The sequence below is a fragment of the Trichoplusia ni genome, assembly GCF_003590095.1.
Source record: "Trichoplusia ni isolate ovarian cell line Hi5 chromosome 2 unlocalized genomic scaffold, tn1 tig00000603_group1, whole genome shotgun sequence".
Classification (NCBI taxonomy): domain Eukaryota; kingdom Metazoa; phylum Arthropoda; class Insecta; order Lepidoptera; family Noctuidae; genus Trichoplusia; species Trichoplusia ni.
The window spans coordinates 1-20,846 of NW_020799577.1; the positions used below are offsets into that span (position 1 = coordinate 1).

A 20,846-nucleotide genomic window follows, 5' to 3' on the forward strand; every position below is an offset into this window, starting at 1 on the left:
AATTACATTGTAACAGCTTCAATACAAATTAGTCACGTTAGGAATCAAATGAAACAAGGTGAAGTTAAATTGCAAAATATAATTTAAAATATTATTCCTACTCATGTTGTACACGAGACACTCGTGTTTGTGTATACAGTTATTAATAATCTGTATGTTTTGTTCCACTTTTTGTAGTTTAAATAGAAATTAGCACAAACTCAAAATTAAGCTATATACAGAAGAATTATTACGTTGCCCAAGGCTTACCTATTCTCATTGTTCTTAATTTAGTAAGGTATAAGTAAGTGATACATATTAGGAACCACACTAAAGTGATTCCTGATAGTATGATTCCTAAAATTAACATGGCGAACTGCAAACCTCTTTCTTGATCAACGATGAATGATATTCCTACTACAAATATTGCTAATAAAGTACCCGAGATCGTTTCCAGACTGCTGTGGAACTTCGGCCATTTTCTAGTGCCGACGAAGTCTTGTACTGCTGTCTCCCAACAGCAAGATATAGCGCCGTACCCAAAGCCGGCTATGACGCACCCGATGGAGAACGAGTCGTGGTTGTCGGCTTCTGCCAGAACTGCAACAACATCAAAGGTCAGTCAAGTGCCACAAAGTATTTTGAGTGCAAGAAGGTACGTTATTGGATTTTCCAAGCTTAAATTTATATTGTTTTGTAGTGTTCTGTTAAAGCCAACAGCAGTTTAATACTATGGAAGATAGGTAGCGGCAAAAAGAAAACTTCGTGAGGCGTAGTAAATAGTAAATAAGCGAACATATAAGGACAATATTATCAAACTTACCAAAACATCCTACAGCAGAGACGACTAAACCAGCCAGTGCAACATATTTGAAGTTTCTCTTCGGCGTTTGTGCTAGCCACGGGGTACTCAGCAAGAAGCATATCCAAGTAAATCCATACAAAGTCATCAGGAAGTTCGAATCTGACATCGATATCTTGGGTGCATTTCTGACGCGATTTTAGTCAGTGAAACCATAGCAACTGACGTCAAGCTTAGTCTAGAGAAATATAGCATTAACGATGGATAGAACTTCCAACTTGACAATGACCTCGTCAAGGGTTTTACAAACGTGTCGTTAATGTTGTACATTAAATATGTGAATCTCCTTCTAATTGTATAAACTCTATATGACGGCATCCATATTCTCCTTTTCATACTAGCGTAGGCGGACTGGCATCGAAAACTAAATGAATTGAATATCTTTTCTCGCTGAATATCTGTAACTGGCGATATATTCTCGTACGTTACTTCCACTTCACTATACTCTCTTTGTTCGGAACCTTCTAGGTCCGATTCCGAGTCACGTCTTTTCTGTTTGCTAATACAATCGTCAAAACTATCGCCTAATGTACTCAGTCTCTTAATAGCGACACTAAGCCGCTTTTTATTCTTACTATTGTCTACATCTTTTGCATACTCTTCTACATCACTCTCTTCACTTTCCTCTGGTATTTCTGGTAATATTTCCACACCAAATATATTTCTCCTCTTTTCTTCTGGACTTGGTGGTGGTGTAATAGTAGCCATGTCTCCATCGTACTCGTAGTCACCTCCATGCTCTGGATCCCTGTGTAAGTTATCATCTGAAGGACTTTGCCAACATTTCTTGCTCATGTCATGTAATTGTAATTCAGTCGTATAGTAATTTTTATCCATGCCTTCGTTACTGAATACCGCGTATGTTTTGGACAAGTCGCTGTATCTTGAGAAAGAAATTGGTCGGCTAACACTCTCATCGACTCGAAGCAACATGATTGCAGGTAACGTTTGAAGCATTATTCCTCCAAGCACTATGTATGAAAACGAATATCCGTAACCGTCTATTAGTGCCGTTATTATATGAGGGAATATTGACTGGCCAACTGCCTGACCAGCGAAACATACTCCTCGAATTATTCCCAATCGGGAGTCGTATGTATCAAATACTACTGCGTCTACTTGAGCTGATATAATCGACGACCCCAAGCCTGAAAAACAGATGCATTAGGCATATTTTGTTAACACAAACAAAATCTCAACATTTTCAAAAATTTAAGATTTGATTACCTCCTAATATCCCGTAGACAAAAGGCTGTACGTGGAAGGGTATGAAAGCGCATATGAGTAGACTAGCCACCACCATCATAAGCCCAACTGTGGCCATGACACGGTAGCCAACACTGCCTCCCCAAGAATCGGCTGCCTCCCTGCACCAACATTCTGGAAAATAATTTTAAAAGGATTATGTAAAGGTAATAACTATAAGTAACTGTTTTCAGTGTCAGAATAACGTCATTAGGTACTTTAGGAAAAGGAACTTACGTGTTAGATTGTAGACGAGTACGTAAATTGTTGGAGTCGATAAACCAAGCCATATGGGTACTTGTAGTTCCTCTAAATGCACCAATATTACTCCATAAGCGTACACGAGACTTGGTAAGCTGATCTGAAAATAAGTAAAAGAAGGTATTAATACGTTATCACGACGTTTTTGCTGAAGGAAGGAAAATTCCGTACCAGCTAAATGCAATGAGCAAATTTGTAACCACGAAACGTCTCATTGTCATTTACAATCTAGAATATGATGCTATAGTAGTTTACGCAAAGATAAAAACGAAGACTGAGTCACTACTGCGCTGGTTGGTTACGATAATATTAACTAAAGTGACTAAAAATTTCTACGAAAATACAGTCCAATTGAGAACTTCCCAATTTTTGAAGTAGGGTTAGAAACAAAACCGGCCTGCCGAAATTGTTTAATGACTACTGTGTATGATTCAAGTGCGATTCAAATACCTAGGTACCTTATTCGAAGTAACGTTTGAAATCATTATTAAATTGTAAAGCCGTCGTAGTTAGGCCGATGACATGGTACACAGGAATCACATAATTTAAAACATACATACTAACTTTAGACGTATACTAGCCCACTAACTGAGATATTACGACCACCTCTTAAAGTGCAGACGTGCAAGCGTGACAGCGCGCAGCAAGGCGTAGAGTGGTCTCTCTTTCACAACTTACTGCAATAATATTAGGCCCCTCGAGTATTGTTTTGATCAAAGCACGTGCTAAATCCTCGCGATATTTGTAATCAATCCTAATCCTTTAAATATTATGTAGACATTTAGCATTCTGGTAGATACTGTTTGATTTATCAGTGCCTTGATAAATTACGCGTGACGCTATTCACAGACAAAGTCAATAAAGTATAGAAGATGATTATTTATGATCATGTTGTCATCAAGTAATCATTGCATGGAAACAGACCCCGTCGGTCATGCGGAGAGATAAGTTGAGGCTAGTAAAGCAATTTGGTAGGTGTTACATAGGGTGTGCCATTTGGGCCTATAAACATATGGGGATTTTATGCTTTATACCTTGTACAAATATCAAACTGGCGCTATTTGATTACACTAATTATGTCATTGTCATTAATTTCGTCATAGGCTCAATTTAAATCTCATTATAAATCGTTTAATTAGAAACACTCAAAGTATGTACCTACCTGCCTATGTAGGCATTATTTATCGAAAAAAAAGAACTTGGACACTTAAATAAATTCCAATTAAATATTTAGACATACGTATCTTAAAAGTAAATTGATTTGTTGTTTGTCGAGATTTCTTATTGTTTCAAGGAAAAATAAAGTTAAAATTAGATACAGTAGATATCTAACAAAAGGCAATAGAATAAAAATTTTTATTTTAACCGTAGACTTATTTAATTAGAATAATTAATATACATATACATAATTACTTATGTATTCGTATTGAATAGCAATAAAGTCGCATTACATCAGATTTAAACGGTAAACACTGCTATAGCAAACTAGAAGTAGTTCGCTTATCATGAACTCAATAAATGGTTGACTTTGAAAAGTTAAGATTGCCTTTGTCTCTGAAGGTCTCTACATTATCATAAATGTGGGATTTATGGCAATAATAAATGCGTAGGTCACTTTTGAATTGTTTTATTTTTACATTCGAATCACACTTTCTTATTTTAAACACCGTATCGTCCGTCGTCGTTCCACACTTTTTCGCCATTAGCCTTCCGTCCTTCTCGCACACATACTTCCCTCTCCTTCATCCGTTGCGTTCCGATTACTTAAATTACAATATCCCACAATCGGCCATTCCTGATCCATGTCTGTCCTCAGACATGCTCTCAAACATTCACCACATGCATTCATTAATCTTATATATTATTTAACTTAAATCGAATTTACAAGACCAAGTAACAATTCTTTACTTAAACAAGCTTAAGTTTATACAACAAACTAGTAATTTTGTGAGGTAACAAAATTACACCATATGAACAAATACAGATCACTTATTGGTAATAAACAAGAGTAACATTGTAGTACAACAGATTTACAACCAAATCAATAAACTAAGTTAACAATGGAATAAAACTCTCACACAAACCAAAAAAAAAACAAAAATTATAAATCAACTCTTATGCTTTAGGTTTTGGGGTTGACATCTGGCCACAACTTCATGCAATCAGCTGAACTAGAGGTTGCACCAGGTCCTTCCGTATTAGGATCCAGCTTTTTTCACTTCATATCTGTCATTCCTCTTCACTTTTATAACTTTATAGGGTCCTAGATATTTGGCTTTTATTTTCATTCCAGTTCCAAATTGCGTGCGTTTTATTGCCACCAAATCTCCTTCTTTGTACTTCATGCTTTCTTTTCTTTTTCTATTGAAATTTCTTATATTCTCTTCCTGGACCTGTAGAATCTGTTCCTTAGCTTTTTCTCTGAGTTTTTCTCTCTCCTCTGAATAGCTTTCTCTTCCTTCTTCCAAAAGCAAGTCATAGATCTCAATATCTTCTTTCATTCTCATTTTAGTCCCAATCAATAGTTGATAGGGTGTTGAATTTATGCTTCGCTGAAAAGTACTATTTAGAGCTCGCTGTAATCTACTTACATGCCTGTACCAAAGCGAAGGGTTTTCTATACACAATTTTGTAAGTACAGAGATTATAGTACGATGAACTCTTTCAACCTGACCATTTCCTCTAGGTATCCCAGTTGTAATTTTGATGTGCTGTATGTTTTCATCTTTACAATACTCTTGAAACTCATTACTCGTATAAGCTGTTCCTCGATCAGTTATAAATCTAGTAGGATTGCCAAAATGTTGCTGGTGAATTTTCAACTTTTCAATTGTTTCTTTACTGGTGGTGCTCTTAGTGGGAAAAATCCAAGTGAACTTCGTAAATGCGTCTACAATTGTAAGAATATGGTTGTACTGCTTCTTCGTCTCTGTCATGGGACCAATGTGATCCAAATGAAGTGTGTGTAATGGTGATTCTTCCTTTTCGATTGGTTGCAGAAAACCTTCCTGTTTTCCCTCCTTACGCGTGGCTAATAAACATGGAATACAACTGGTAATGAAATCTTCAATTTTCTTATCTAGGTTCTTAATAAAATAATCTTTACTTATTAATTCAGTCATCTTTTTCTTTGAAAAGTGTCCATTTGCATGAGCTCTTCTTATGATTTCATTTTCCATAGACTTTGGTATCACTAGATGCTTTTCCACTCCTTTGTACAACAATCCATTATCAATATAATAATCACCATAGCTTCTTTCTTGTAATATCTCTAATATAGCTTTTATACCATCATCTGTCTGTTGTGCTTGTCTGATTTCGTCATGCAGAGTAACCACTGCTACGTAAGGGTTTCGGCTTAATGCATCAGTATGCTTCATCCTAGTTCCCGGCCGATGTTCAACTACAAAGTCAAACTCCTGTAGAAGTAATGCCCATCTTGCGACTCTTGTACACAAATCTTTTTTCTTAAGTGTCATCTGAAATGCTTGGCAATCGGTTACAATTTTAAATTTCAAACCATACAAGTAATGTCTAAATTTTTTCACGCCTTCTATAATGGCCAGACTTTCCAATTCATAACTGGTGTACTTCTTTTCTGCTTCGCTTGTTTTACGGCTCATATAGTACACTGGATGTAGTCCACCATCATCGTCAGAACGCTGCATAAGAATAGCGGCATAAGCCAAACGTGAGGCATCTGTATGCATTTCTGTTTCAAATCTTGGATTGAATATCCTTAAAACTGGTTTGGTAGTCAGACATTCCTTCAAACAGTTGAACGCACGTCGTTGGTTATCATTAAACTCAAAATTAACATCTTTCTTTAATAAATCTGTAAGTGGTCGTGCTATAGATGCAAAATTCTGTATATACTTCCGGAAATATGATGCTAACCCTATAAAACTTTGCAATTGCTTAACTGTTTTTGGTTCTGGAAATTTTGTAACAGCGTCAATCTTGTCACTGGCAGGCCTTACTTGTCCATTCTCAATTGTATGGCCTAAATAAGTTATGCTCCGACATATAAGATGTGCTTTCTTCCAATTTATTTGTAAGCCATACTCAGATGCTACCCTTAAAACTTCTCTTAAGCTGTCCACTGCTTCCTGTTCGTCTTTAGCTGGAACAAGGATATCGTCGACGAATATTAGTACAACACCTTTGGATATCAATTCTCTGAAGATTATGGTCACAAATCTCATGAAATAGTTCGGGGAAACAGATAAGCCAAATGGAGCCTTCAGGAACTCAAACTGCCCGTGGTGTGTAACAAATGCAGTGTACTTGATTGACTCACTACTGACATTCAAATGGAAAAAACCATTTTTTAAATCCAATACACTAAATACTTTTGCCTCAGCCAACTTGTCAATATAATCCTCAATAATAGGTAGGGGAACTCATCCTTTACAATTTTACTATTTAATTTTCTATAGTCTACACACACCCTTATAGCACCATCTTTTTTGCGAACAAGAACTAAGGGACTGGCATATTCAGAATAACTTACTCTTACAATGCCTTGCTCAAGCCACTCCGACACTTGCTCCTCAACTACTGCTTGCTCCTTTAAGGATATGCGTCGTGGGCGCTGCACTACAGGTACATCATCTTTCACAATTATTTTCAGCTGGATAGGAGCTTCTTTAATTTGATTTGGTTGATAGTTCTCAACCATTTGGACAACTTCTTCTTTAGGTTAGTGTTAGTTACATGACCAACATCAACACTGCAACTGAAACAATGAATTTTGCTCACCCATTCCACAGGTTTCATCCACACATCACAACCTTTCATAACTGTTACAACATTTTTAAGAAATTCGTGACCTATGATTACATCAAAAGGCATACAGTCTTTAGGCACAACGTAGAATAACACATCGTCGTAGTTCGCACCGTCAATAACCACATTTGTTGTTATACAACCTACCGACTTCACTTTAGCGAGACCGAGTCCAGTGAGCGTTATACTATTGTTCGTGGATTTAGAAACGTTAGCACAAAATTCCGAGGACACTAAATTCACGTCACTGCCCGAATCTATAAGCGCACTTGCCTCTTTTCCACATAATTCGACTATTTTCAGAGGTTTTTCTTGTAGCGACTGTTTGTTTACATCGTAGATGTCATATTCAATTTGACATTTGCTGTCTTGGCTGTCACCTGTCATCTTTGAGTTTGACATTTCTACTTCCTCGTTGTGACCGAACATTGCTTGTTTGTTCACTCGTTCACCACTTCCACTTGCCGATGCGCCCGCCGCCGCCATGATTATTTCTTCTATCGCCAAAAGTGCGCCATTTTGATGAATTTGAATTTGTACTCATATCTTCCTTGCGGCCGCCCACCGCCATGTTTTTTCTATGCGGGCACATCGGTGAAATATGACCATATTCGTTGCAGTGAAAGCATTTTGGACCTTGTGTCTTCTGCGGACAGTCTCCTGATAAATGATTGCCATCGCCACAATTATAACATTTCTTAGACTTTTGCTGAATGATACTGCGCTTTTCACTTCTAAAGGCACTTCTATGTTCCAACTTCAGTTTTTCTTTAATGTTTTCGTAGATTTTGAGCTTCTCTTTTAGGTCTGGATACGTTGTTACTCCGTACAGCATTATTTTATGTGTCTCATGGTCGACAATGCCGTCAACAATGTATTTTATAGCCACGTAATCAGGAAATTTTCCTCGCTTTCCTAATTCCTTCATGACCATCATATAGTCGATGCAACTCTCGTCACGTCTTTTCTTTCGCTGACTCATGAGTTCGTGTATGGTCTTGATGTCGACGGTGTCGGGAAATTCCTTACTCAGGGCCGTCTTGAGTTCCTCCCATGTTTTGTGAGGGCGTTCAGCTTGTATCCAGAGTTGTGCGGTGCCTGCTAGAGATCTCCGTGCCATCAGTAGCTGTTGAAGCGGTGTCCATCCGCATATTTCACCATTCTCTTCGACGTCTTGTATCCATCGAGACACTGAATAGGTTTTGTCTTGACCGGTGAATTTAGGTATAAGTTCCGTGGTAAGATACAACGTCGAGCTTAATCCCGTATGTGGTTCCTCTTTTATCGGCTTCGTAGTCATCTTAGCTTGCTTCAGCCCTCCTTCGCCTTAACCGTCATAAAAGTCGTAGATGAGGTTTGAATCGTCGGCCGCCGTTCGCCACGTGCCGGTATCCGTCGTCGTTCGTCGTAATTATTGCCAATCCCGGACGAGCCCCCAATTTTGTGGGATTTATGGCAATAATAAATGCGTAGGTCACTTTTGAATTGTTTTATTTTTACATTCGAATCACACTTTCTTATTTTAAACACCGTATCGTCCGTCGTCGTTCCACACTTTTTCGCCATTAGCCTTCCGTCCTTCTCGCACACATACTTCCCTCTCCTTCATCCGTTGCGTTCCGATTACTTAAATTACAATATCCCACATAAATATAGTCAGGAAACCAAAAATTTGCAAAATCTATAACGTTATATTTTTTTAAGCTACGTTTTTTGGTTTAATGGAATTTAATCTACTCTTTTTGACGTGACAAATAAATCACGCAATAGGCACGTTATCATTCACCTGTGCATTTGTAGCGCGAGTGTTTTCTCACACTGCCGATATTGTGTGACGTCACAGTGGCATTGATACCAATTCATGGGTGTATCAAAACATCTGTATTTCGGACCAGATACGACTTAACTCACTCTCAAGAATATTTAAGGAATTTCACATCTAAATTTGTGGAAGTAAATCTTTGTGGGAATAATGTGGAATTATGCAAGATTTCTATTTAAATTTAATATAATTTGGGCATACGCACGTTCAAGAACACGACGGACAGTAGGAGAGGCCAGCGCCACGTCGCGCCATGCGCTCTAGCATCAAATTCCATCTAGTCTTCTCTTTTCCTGCATTTTCCGAAGTATAATGATATTATCCATATATATTCACACAGAACGCGACACTTGTTCAATCACATGATTCAGCGCAACCGCTTTATAACACCACTGACTGTAACCGCACAATGTTTTGAAATTAAAAAAATATATGTTGTTTATTTTAAAACTTGTAGTCGTAAGAGAGCATATCGTCGTATTGACAGCATTCTATACATCAGCCGTGTTATCAAAAGGCCCCAACACGTAGTTACTTTGTCTTATCTTATCGTCTTGGTGAAAGAAACCAATATTAGTTTCTAATTGTTATTATTTTTTTCAACTGATTAATGAGGATGGTAATTATTCATTAATTTGAAATCGTTGCGTTAAGGTGATTTGGAATTACTGTTTAATTGTAACGTGTTTGTTGGCTGTACATAAATATTTTCATAATTTCTTTATTACGCACGCATCCAATCAAGCGGCTACCGTGCGAATTCAAGTGCACGATTGATATTATCAACACGTGCAATGTAGGTAAAGCAATCTATATACATTGTGTATGTTCTTTATTGCAGCGCAGTTCGTATTCTACTAGATATTTAACGTGTTTTTTGTTTCTACATCTATGCAGGTAGCTGAATGCAGTCCTTGACTTCTTTACCAGACAATTAAATATTGATCAATGTCAGGCCTTGCTATTAAAATTTACAGTGACATAGATTCTTGTGTATGTTATATTTATTTTGTATTAGCAATGAAGCTACAGATGTGTTATGTACCGGCACTTACATTCGCTCGGGGATTACTCCGAATATCGGTTATCACTCTAAAAAAGCCCGTCTCAATACTGCCGTGCTAACTATATTTAATTCAAAATCTAATTAATATTTCGCATCTAAATGATGTTGTTAGTATTAAACGGCTTCAAAAAGAGACAAATAGGAAAAGAATAAAGAGGCCAATGCTCAACATTGCGTGCCGATAACAATCATGAGTAATCATTTAGCATGGATGAAGGTTTTAAAATCGAACATTATCTTGTGTCTTCAACCGATTAGGTTCCAGTCAATACTGTTTATGTAATAGGTAACCTCAGTAACGTGTATAGGTAATAGACATAGGTACAACGATTGGCACATTGGTATATGTAGGTACTAGTAGTTAGTATCCATCTATAGTTAAAGTTGTAATAAGTAAATACAAATTGCATTGCTACAGCATAGTTGTAAGGGATCTCATATTTTTATACATTGGATTGTATTGTATTTATCCTATATTACTTACAAATCATTTTAAAACCAAAACGTTATCTGCATTGTTATAATTTTTGACAGACGCTGAAACACAAAATATTTTATAGTCTGTAAATCTTGAACTCACATTTTTGAAGTTTATTGTAGAATCTATGATTCTATGATTGACAGTGACATGATATGATTTGACAGCTAACAGCTGATGTTTGTTGAGCTGGTGCACGCTGGTTTGTTTACTAACAATTTTCAGTGAAAGATTCGCATTAATTAAAACTCCATACGTGGAATGTTAGTCAATATGACTTGAACCAAATCTTGGATAAGTACAAACATTCATACATCATGTCTAATCAAGAAGTATTACAAGAGTATTCAGATTCTATTAAGAATCTCAAGAAACAGTGTATTGACGCGGGTATGAGTGAAGAAGAATTCAAACTGATGTACTTCCAACTCTTAAAACACTGGAAAATAATGGCCGGCCAGAAAACAATACTCGCCGTTCTATTTCAAATACTTTCTCATACTTCTAGGTGTTTTTATTGTATTGTACACTTTATATTATTCTAAGGCTGTCTACAGTAGTATAGTATGCAATCTTCAAGAGTATATTTATCCTGGTTTAAAGCTCTTGAGAAGACTATCCATTCCGTTTATATCTTTATTCCCATCTTTGACAGGTGAGTGAGAAAAAGTTTGAATATTTTTTGACAAATTCATACAGACCGCTGTATTATATTTATTCTACGTAGCGGCTTTACTACCAGTCTACCAATATAAAATTTCTACGCAAACATTTCTTTTCAAGTTGGATATGGTTTTTTTTTTTTCAATTTCATGCCACAGCTACCATATAAAATAGAACCAATATTCCTACTTTCAGAGTATTATCACGAAACATGTTTAATTCAAAACCCCTACTTTGCTGTGGTAGACATGGACTGTTGGCCTTGCAGTACAGTCAACAATATCAGGGAAGTAAATGACCCCATCCCTGTTAATCAACAACAAACAGCACCCTTTATTTATGAGGTAACTTTTAGAAATACAATTTTTTTAAATAATTATAAAAATAAACTTATATCAGTTAATGTAATATCATACTGTTGCAGACTGAACAACAAGTTATAAATATGGAAGCCCTGAAGAAAATGTACACAAAAAATAAAAATATATTTGATAAAGAATCTCCTAAAATTTTAACAAATAATAAATATTATATAAGTCCAGATGATTTATTTAACCAGAGAATAGATGACAAGAATTTTTATATTTGGTAAAGTATCTATTTCTGTGGCCTATTTTTGTCCTAATATCGGGTAAAATGAATTTTTAACAGTCTTTGTTTTCCAGGAAATTCAATAATATGAATGTGGCAAAGCTGCTTCGACAAATCATCCCTAGACCTAAAGTTGTGCCAAAGTTTGGACAAAGTACTGAACGATTTATCATAGTTGATAGTAGTCAGCAGACTTTTAATATACCAGATACTGAATGCAGTTTCTCATTCCTACTGGCATTAAGTGGGTCTAGGGAGATCAATTTGGTACCAGCTGAAGAATGCAAGCATCAATGTAAATCACTCAAACTTGAATTAAAGGAGACTTATTTATGTAAGTATTTATTTTGAGATTTAAGTTAACTGCCTGACTAATAGAGCAAAGTCAGAAAATATAGAAAAAAAACTGAAGGTTTTATATATAGCCCATCAGATATTTTTTTTATTATTTACTAACTGTTTTCGGCGGTTTCACCCGCGTAGTATTTTTTCTTCTTTTCCGCAATTTTTCTATATTTTCACTGTTTAAACCTTCCTTGGACTGGTACGAATATTTCAAGACCAAATAGCTTCAGCCATTCTCGTGTTTTAGCGAGACTAATGAACAGCAATTCATTTTTATACATAAGAAGAAGAAGAGAACTCCTCATAACATTATTCACATACCTAGCAAGGTTGATGGGTTTAGGAGTTATTTTTAAAATGTTATTTTTTTTCAGTATGGTATAATTGGTGGTACTGGCGACCGGCAGTGCAGCAATCTATGGGCAATCACACTTCATTGCCCATGTCGGCTCATACTGCTGACAAAGGATGAAATACCAAAGAATAAAAACAATTGAATGGAATGTACAAAACACCAATTTATTAACAAAATAAATAAAATTAACTAAAAATCAACTACTATACTTTCATTCAAACTTTGCTTTCAACTTGTCTTTAAGGAATACTGGTATTAAGGAGACTAGTGCGAATACGCTGAGGACTGTGACAGACGTCCACGACCACGCGTCGCTGGTGGACGTCAGTGTGTGCAGGGTCTGTCCAGCTTGGATTGCCACAAACGATGGCGGCGCCACGCCTGGAAATAAAAAAAATAAAATAGATAGTATAACGGTAAAACGGGGTGAATAGAGTTTCAAGGGGTGAATAGAGAATAGTGTTTTTTAAGGGGTTACATGAAAATTTTCTTACATTAAAATGCTTAGACACAGTTACTTTATGAAATACTTGTGAGTTTGCGTATAATCTTTATGTTTTGTCTAGTTAAACGTCCAAATTTTAATAAAAACTCTGTTTCTATCCACCCCAAAAAACCCTCTATTCACCCCGTTTTACGGTAGTCAATACTTTTTAGGTTTAGGTAAGTAAATTATCGATTCAAGCAAGTTGTAGATACATCAAATTTAGTTTGGACAGTCAGCCATTATTGCTCATACATATAAGTGCAAGCTCAGCACAAGTGAGTTGGTCTAGATTTATTACTGTTTTTAATACTTCCTATGCTATGGCCATGAATATAAAGAAGCATTTAAGTAACAATGATGGATTTACATATTTAATGAGCATGACATGTACATACATAAAACAAGTTATAAAATAATCAGATCGAAAAAACGTGTGAGCATTATTCAGTCTTGGCCACAGTCATTATAGTGCTAAAATACAGAAAATCAAACAGATAAACACTGAATTTGTGTAAATAATAATTGGGGAGTTAAAATTAATCGAGTTATGATGAACTTACCAATAAATGTTCCAAGTGCAAATGGCATTAATGGCACACCAATCACAGGTGCTGACATATTTATAAACCAGTTTGGTAAAAACGGTGTCACCCTCAAAAATATTATGTAGTTGAGGCAAGTTATTACTGTGCTTCGTCACTGCTCTTGCCCATTGTGCTGCTTTCTCCGGAAAGAATCTCTTCACCAACTTCTTACCAAGAAGGTTGGATAGGAAGAAACATAAACTTGCACCAATGGCTGAACAACAGCATACCAGAAGTAATGCTAATAAAATGGGAACAAAAACCCTGAAAGAATACTTAAAAAAATTGATCCAGGTATTGCAAATGTTTGCAAACTGAGAACTTAGTTAAGGTCATTCAATATCAATAAAATTGTCCTGAAAAAACTTGGTTATTTAGAATTATTGGTATCAATAGCATTGTGTAGCATAAGACTGAGGTCCATTGAGTCATGTCAAAAGGATACAATATGTAAACTAAGAAGACTCCAAATAATACTTCATAAAAATATTTCTCCTTATATCGGTCTAGAACTAAACCTAGTTGTTTGGCATCCTCAAGGTCCCATGGCAAATGCAAGTGCTTTTGTTCATCTCTGAAAAAAAAGTAAATTAGGTCATAGATAACTAGACCAGTACTACTGGGTTAAGGTTGATGATGAAATTTTATCTTGGATTGATATTTGTTTTTTTAGAGATATTTATTTGGATATGCTTAATACAGTCTATAACAGACATATTTATTTGATGTTTCTTTGTTCAAATGACAAAGAATTCTTGTTCTGTCTTCAATATAACTAAAGCTCACTTACTCTTCTAAGTCAGGGAATTGTTTGTATAGGAGACCCAAAGCCAACAGTGAGGATATAAATATAATGGCAACTAGAACTAACGCCTTAGACGTGGACAAGTCTTCTGCACTGGATGTTACACCAGCTACAGAATCTGAAACACACATTATAATGAGAATGCTGAAATAAACACCAGGTATCATAGATTTAACAAGATATCAATGGAATAGGAATATAGGATTTTTTTATCAAATAATAACTAGCTAAGTAATAAAATAGTGCTATAAAACAACAAAGGAACATTAGGAATAGGTACTTGACATAGGGTGAAACAATCCAATACAATCGGTTCTTATATTTCTTATTCTTGGTCTAGTTATGGTTTGGTGAAGGATATGGACCGTGGAGGAAATAGAGGGATCTTGAATATCACCTTGAATGTTTCGAACACGCGAATTCCTTCTTCTAGGATTATTTGCGCTCATATTTGTGGCTTAAATAAAATCAAATTAATTTATTCAGTTATATTATTAGTACCCGTAAAGTCTACCTTCACTACTTATCCTATATGTTTAATACAATATCACTCACTTTACAAAAAGCTATTAAATTAATTATAATTATCTAAAATTTTATGAGTACACTTTGACAATGTTCGAAATTCGAATAAATGACATGACAATTTGATATGGCGCTTGATATCGATGAAGTAATAAATATAGAATGCTTTAGTTCCTTCTAATGTTGTGCTTTAGACAGAGCTGCAAATAAATTAATGCTAACCTAACCCTAAACCCAATTATTGGAACAACTCTGATAGATGACTGAAAAATTGAATCAATTTAATGACATTGACAGCAGTTGTCATTGTCAAAAAACTACAAAGCACCAATCAACGACACACGCATTTCTTCAAACGCATAATATTGAAATTTACTTGTTTTTTTTAACCATAAGGGTTGTTATTTAATACTGAATAGAAGAACAGTATTAAGGTTAATACATTGTAAACATGAAGCCAGTGCTGTGTGATTTTTAAACATTTTGTTTTTTATCATAATTTATTACAATACCATATACTCTCAATACTGAGGAGGGTAATGAGCATTTCGTTTAATGAACTTATTATTATTATTTTACTGTTTGTATTAATTAATATCACTTAGTATGTGTATTTTCTTAATTTTACTGTCGCTTTGGAAACTAGGACTAATGTAAGCAAGTCAAGATTTTCTTTAAGAAGATTTGCCTGATACTAGGACTGTATCTATTAAATGTCCCAATTAAGATGAAAACTAATGAAAAGTCTAAAATCCTTACAAGCCTTTGGTGAAACAGTAATGGATCAATTTTTATTCGAACTGTTTAGCTTCTTATTAGACCCTGTAGCAATGCATAAATTATATCGTTATGGATAACGGACACACTTGCAACATACAATTTTTCTAGTCGTTATATTTAACTTAAGCGTCAGCTATTTGAATTATCAGTCTATTCAAAACCTCCAAATCAAGTAAACTTTAGGTTGTACAAGTATAAGTTGTACCTTAATGAGCCTTCATTTCAAAGATAGTAAAGATCATCGCTAGAAATCAGATACCGGTTAAAAAGAAACGTCGATCGGATCTAGTAACTAGTGTACACATTTTCTATTGCCGGTTAACGCGTACGCGCATCCTGCGTGGGAGGAGGGATAGGGGACTCTCGGAACAGTCGAATGTGATGCCGCGTCTCCCGCGCAGCGCAGAACGTACGGCGATCGCGGCCTAAACACAGCGCATCGACTGCGCTCGCTATTCGCTTCTAATACTCAACTTCCAGTGACAACGATTGTGGACGTTTGGGTGATTAATCAAAGTGTTAATGGATTTAACACAGAAGTTTTATGCAATTTTCACAATAAATAATACGACAGTGATATCGGTGAAAGTGAGCTTTCTAAACGAACATAATTATTCCATATTGAGATGTGGTCCTTCATGAATACTTAGGCAGCATACATGAGTGTAAGCAAGGAGGTAATGAATATTAATATTCTATTATTATTTTAATTAATTTAAATAATGATATAATTTAAATATTTTTGTGGTTCAATAATTAGGTAATAATTGATCACCATAATAATAGTGCATCTATAACCACATAAGATTTGTATGAAACTATAAAAACGGTATTAAATTTCAAAATTGGAACAGTCGGTTTTATTGAGCTTGTAAAAATATGATATAAATGTTTGAAGATGGCTGTCTAGTTGATGAACCTTGATGATTGTCTTATCTAATTATTTTTTACAATCTTGATTTTAATTACGTAGACTTTACTTTAAAAAATATATCCAGACGACTTAATCACACTCAGCTTCTTACCCAATATACATATTACAGTCAGGTGTACAAGCAACGCTGTTTATTAATTACTTGCCACATAGATGGCACAATACTTATACATGTATCGCACACGTTACAGGTAATGCGAGGAGACATAAGCAAGTTGTGTTGGCTGGTTGCTACACTGGCTCTGGGCTCCGTGTGGGGAGGCGAGGCGTGCGAGCGCGGCTCGAGCTGGTGGGACCGGCAGCGCGGCATCTGTGTCCCATGCACCCGCTGCGACCCCGCCAAACGACTGGTAGTCAGATACCCGTGTGAAATCCACCGGGACACTATCTGCCAGTCGCTTTATGAAGCCCAAATCTCCCCCTTCAATACACCTAAGCAGGTGCATAAAAAAGACAATGAATCGAGTGAACTGGTACCCAGTGATTACGAGTACGAATATGTGGACTACGATAGTGAAGTGACTCCTAGTAACGATGAAGTGACGTGGGACCTGCAGACGACCAGCCTCAGTCTGGCCGCGAGTGGATGCATCGTGTTCTTTGTCGTGGTGCTCGTCATGTCGCTGTACCATGCGAGGCAGTGGAAGGTTATTAAGAAGGCGCTAAAGTCAGGTGTGGAATCTCATCCTATTTAAGTGTAGGGTAAACTTTCCTAAATCGTACTTTTTCCTAAAACGTACCCCATCGAGTTCTCGTTTCGTGAAACTGCAGTGGCGACGCAAGTGCTAGAAAATGAAACTACTAGTTGGCATTGTTCCGTGATCCGAGCAACGACTCCATGCTGCCGCTCCTTTTAAAATTATTCAAAAAGTAAGTAATTCTGCTGTTTTCAAGTAATATTTTTGGTTCATTCATAAGGTTTTCAATTTTCTTCACGCTGGGTTATGTAACTTCGAAGCATCTTTTTTGATTCTATACATAATTGCGTTTTAAATTACTGTACATTTATGTTTAAGCCTGACAGCCATTTTGTTACGCGCCAAATTTGAAATCCTTAGTTAACTTGTGCCTAATTCGTACTCATCACTTTGTTCTATTTCGTACCGGTACAAATTAGGAATAATTGTTTCTTTTTTTTGTTTAAGATCGACATGGCTAAGCGACGATACAAAACTTGGTCAAGTGACGATATGGAAAAAGCCCTCAGTGCTTATAAAGATGGAAGTTTAAAATTTAATGAAACTTGTCGTGTATTTAATATTCCAAAACCGACATTTCGGCGTCATTTAAAAGGATTGAATATGCACGAAGGAATTGGACGTCCGAAATATTTAACAAAAGCAATGGAAGACGAACTAGTTAACCATATATTGGAATTAGAATCCAGATTTTTTGGCGTTACCATACGTGATTTACGCCACTTAGCATACCAATTAGCGGAAAAATATGGTTTGCCTCACAAATTTAATCCGGAAACTAAACTAGCTGGGTGGAAATGGTACTATAAATTTTTAAAAACCCATCCTCAAATATCTTTAAGGACTCCAGAACCGACATGCATGGCTCGCTGCAAAGGCTTTAACAAAAAAACCGTTATGGAGTTTTTTGATAAATACGAAGCTCTTCTTGATGAAGGAAAATTTACGGCCCAGCAAATTTACAACGTGGACGAGACTGGCTTGAGTACAGTGCATAAGCCTCAAAAAGTTCTAGCTCTTAAGGGTAAACATCAAGTTGGTGCCGTTACTAGTGGTGATCGGGGCTTGAACACAACATGTATCTGCTGTATGAACGCTGCCGGAGAATTCATTCCACCTATGCTAATATTCAAACGTAAAAGAATGACGGACGATCTTAAAAGAGGAGGACCACCAAATACAGTATACACTTGCTCTGAGAGTGGCTGGATAACTTCTGAGTTATTCGTCGATTGGTTAAAGCATTTCATAAAGTCTGTAAAGCTGCAAATATCCAAAGAAAACAGGTTCTTCTCATTTTAGATGGGCATTCCACGCATACTAAAAACTTGGATGCCATTAACCTTGCACGAGACTATGGTATTGTAATGCTGTCCTTGCCACCGCACACCACACATAAACTTCAACCATTAGACCGGTCATTTTTTAAGCCACTGAAGCAAAATTTCAATGCTGCTTGTTCATCATGGATGAGAAATCACCCAGACTCCGTAATTAAGCAGGCAAACATATCAGAAATTTTAGGGATTTCTTATCCTCGAGCTGTCTGTATGGAGACAGCCATACACGGATTTGAATCTTGTGGGTTATGGCCTTGCAATCGATTGAAGATCAGAGATGACGAATATGTTATACTGGAAGATAATTATGAAGAGCTACTAGATGTAGGGCCATCAGTTAGCTCCCATTCGACTGTGGCAGCGGAATCTGTAATTGAAGTACAGAATCAGCCAGCGGCATTACCATCTGATATTACACCAACGAAGACCCCTGCAGCATTTACCTCAGATAGAGAGGAGATTTCAAAGTTAGGTTCTCCGTCAGCGTCATCTATTAGAAGTTTAACTAATACCCTGCAAAATCACGAACTTGAAGAAAATATTATCGTAGACATGCAACCCAACAACAGTGAGAGTCCGAAATCAAACGCAATTCGAGCAACCATACAAAGCCTTTCTCCATTGATTAGTCTACATAAGCCAAAAAGGGTAGTAAAAAATAAAACAACATCTCAAGTACTTACAGAAAGTCCTTATAAAAAAGAATTAGAAAATAAGTTAATAGATTCAAAAAATAAAAAACCTAACGAGTCAAAAAAGAAGGCTGTATGTAAAAATTTAAGTGGACAAGAAGTCGTCAAGAGGAAGAAATCCGAAGAAAGAAAGGTTACGAAGAAAGCAAAAAAAGAAAAGGAGAACGAAGAACAAAGCTGGTATTGTTTCTTCTGTAAAGAGAATAAAAAAGAAGACATGATACAGTGCACAGAGTGTGAAACCTGGATTCACGAACTTTGTGCCGGAGTTGACAAAAATGCACGTAATTTTATTTGTGATGATTGCAAAGAATTAGAAACAACAATAAGATATGCTATGCATACTTAAAATGTTAAATTTATATTAGTAATTATACCACAGATCTCGACAAACTAATCAGATTAGTTAAGCAATATAGTTACTATTACTTATGTATGTCAATTACTGTGATTATGAGACTGATATTAATCATAGGATCTTAAGTTTGTTATAGAGATATACGGGTACGATTAAGGAATATACAGGTACGTTTTAGGAAGATTTAAGCCTAAATCGTACCTTTTCCACTTTTTTTTTATTTAATTTTTTCTAAGAAGTTATCTAAGTTTGAGTTCCATTTGTTATTTTTGTTGATTACTTAATAAGTAAAGATTCTTGAAACACCAATTGAATGTTCATTTCTTATTTATATTTCCAAATAAGTAGCATATTCTCTTAGGGGGTACGAATAAGGCAAGTTTCCCCTACCTGGTTTTAGAAGGTACTTGTCTGGCTGTTCATGTCGAGTTAAGTTTTCAAAGCGTTTGTTTTCCATGTCTCAAGTTGCCAGGATAATATGCTATTCTAATAAAATTTGCTATTCTATTATATGCAACTTGATCGAAGCTTGACAAGAAGGCAGCAGTCTTACCTCATTCAATGACAATTGTTGCTTCACTAGCTGTGCAGAAACTCTTATGAGAAATCATTAGACTTAGTTTAATGACGGATCCGTGCTTTGTCGTTCGTTAAGAGCATCACTAATAATCATGACCTAATCCTTTTTATGATGCAGCTAGCATCAAACATCTGCAATACAAAGCGAGTGGAATAAAGTATCCAGAGACTAGCTAGGTTTCACCAGAGAATTCATTCAAAATATCTCCTCCTTTATGAATGTGACACCCTTCCTCTGTCCTTCCTTAGGGATCAAAAGTAATCCGAACCATATTTTATCAATAAGGGTACAACGTATTAGTCGTGAAAGCGGAACAAACAGACAGGCTCAGTTAGTTTCCCATTTATAAAATTAGCATGGATCAATGCAAATGAAATTTTCTCAAGCTAACGAAGTAGAAGCAATGAAACATCAGTAGCAACGAAATGCATAGATTATTTTTAAATCGTTATGAAAACCAGCGTAAGCTGCAAAATATATCGGAACAGAGATATATCACAAGTACTACCAATTCCGAAGTGTACAGAATGTAATTATTTTACCTTCTCTTCGTCACTGTCACTGTACCTACCTACAACAAAGCTTTTATTGTTGTAGAGCATGATTTT

The 20,846-nt window shown here is 36.1% G+C and overlaps 2 protein-coding genes and 2 pseudogenes across 2 annotated transcripts; 2 read left to right on the forward strand and 2 right to left on the reverse strand.

Moving 5' to 3' along the window:
* Positions 1–173: 173 nt before the first annotated feature.
* Positions 174–9,540, reverse strand: LOC113506157 (annotated as a pseudogene).
* A 1,149-nt stretch (positions 9,541–10,689) lies between these two features.
* On the forward strand, positions 10,690–12,562 carry LOC113506152 (annotated as a pseudogene).
* Positions 12,563–12,598: 36 nt separating this feature from the next.
* On the reverse strand, positions 12,599–15,141 carry LOC113506153 (transmembrane protein 41 homolog). The gene is given in 8 exon segments (XM_026889004.1): positions 12,599–12,836; positions 13,503–13,617; positions 13,619–13,773; positions 13,776–13,840; positions 13,972–14,100; positions 14,317–14,449; positions 14,729–14,788; positions 15,079–15,141. Coding segments are annotated over 7 exon segments (819 nt in total). The 5' UTR covers positions 14,781–14,788; positions 15,079–15,141; the 3' UTR covers positions 12,599–12,666.
* A 749-nt stretch (positions 15,142–15,890) lies between these two features.
* Positions 15,891–18,045, forward strand: LOC113506154 (tumor necrosis factor receptor superfamily member wengen-like). The gene is made up of 2 exons (XM_026889005.1): positions 15,891–16,313; positions 16,762–18,045. The coding sequence occupies exons 1-2, from the start codon at positions 16,296–16,298 to the stop codon at positions 17,263–17,265; spliced, it is 522 nt and encodes a 173-aa protein (XP_026744806.1). The 5' UTR covers positions 15,891–16,295; the 3' UTR covers positions 17,266–18,045.
* The last annotated feature ends 2,801 nt before the right edge of the window (positions 18,046–20,846 follow it).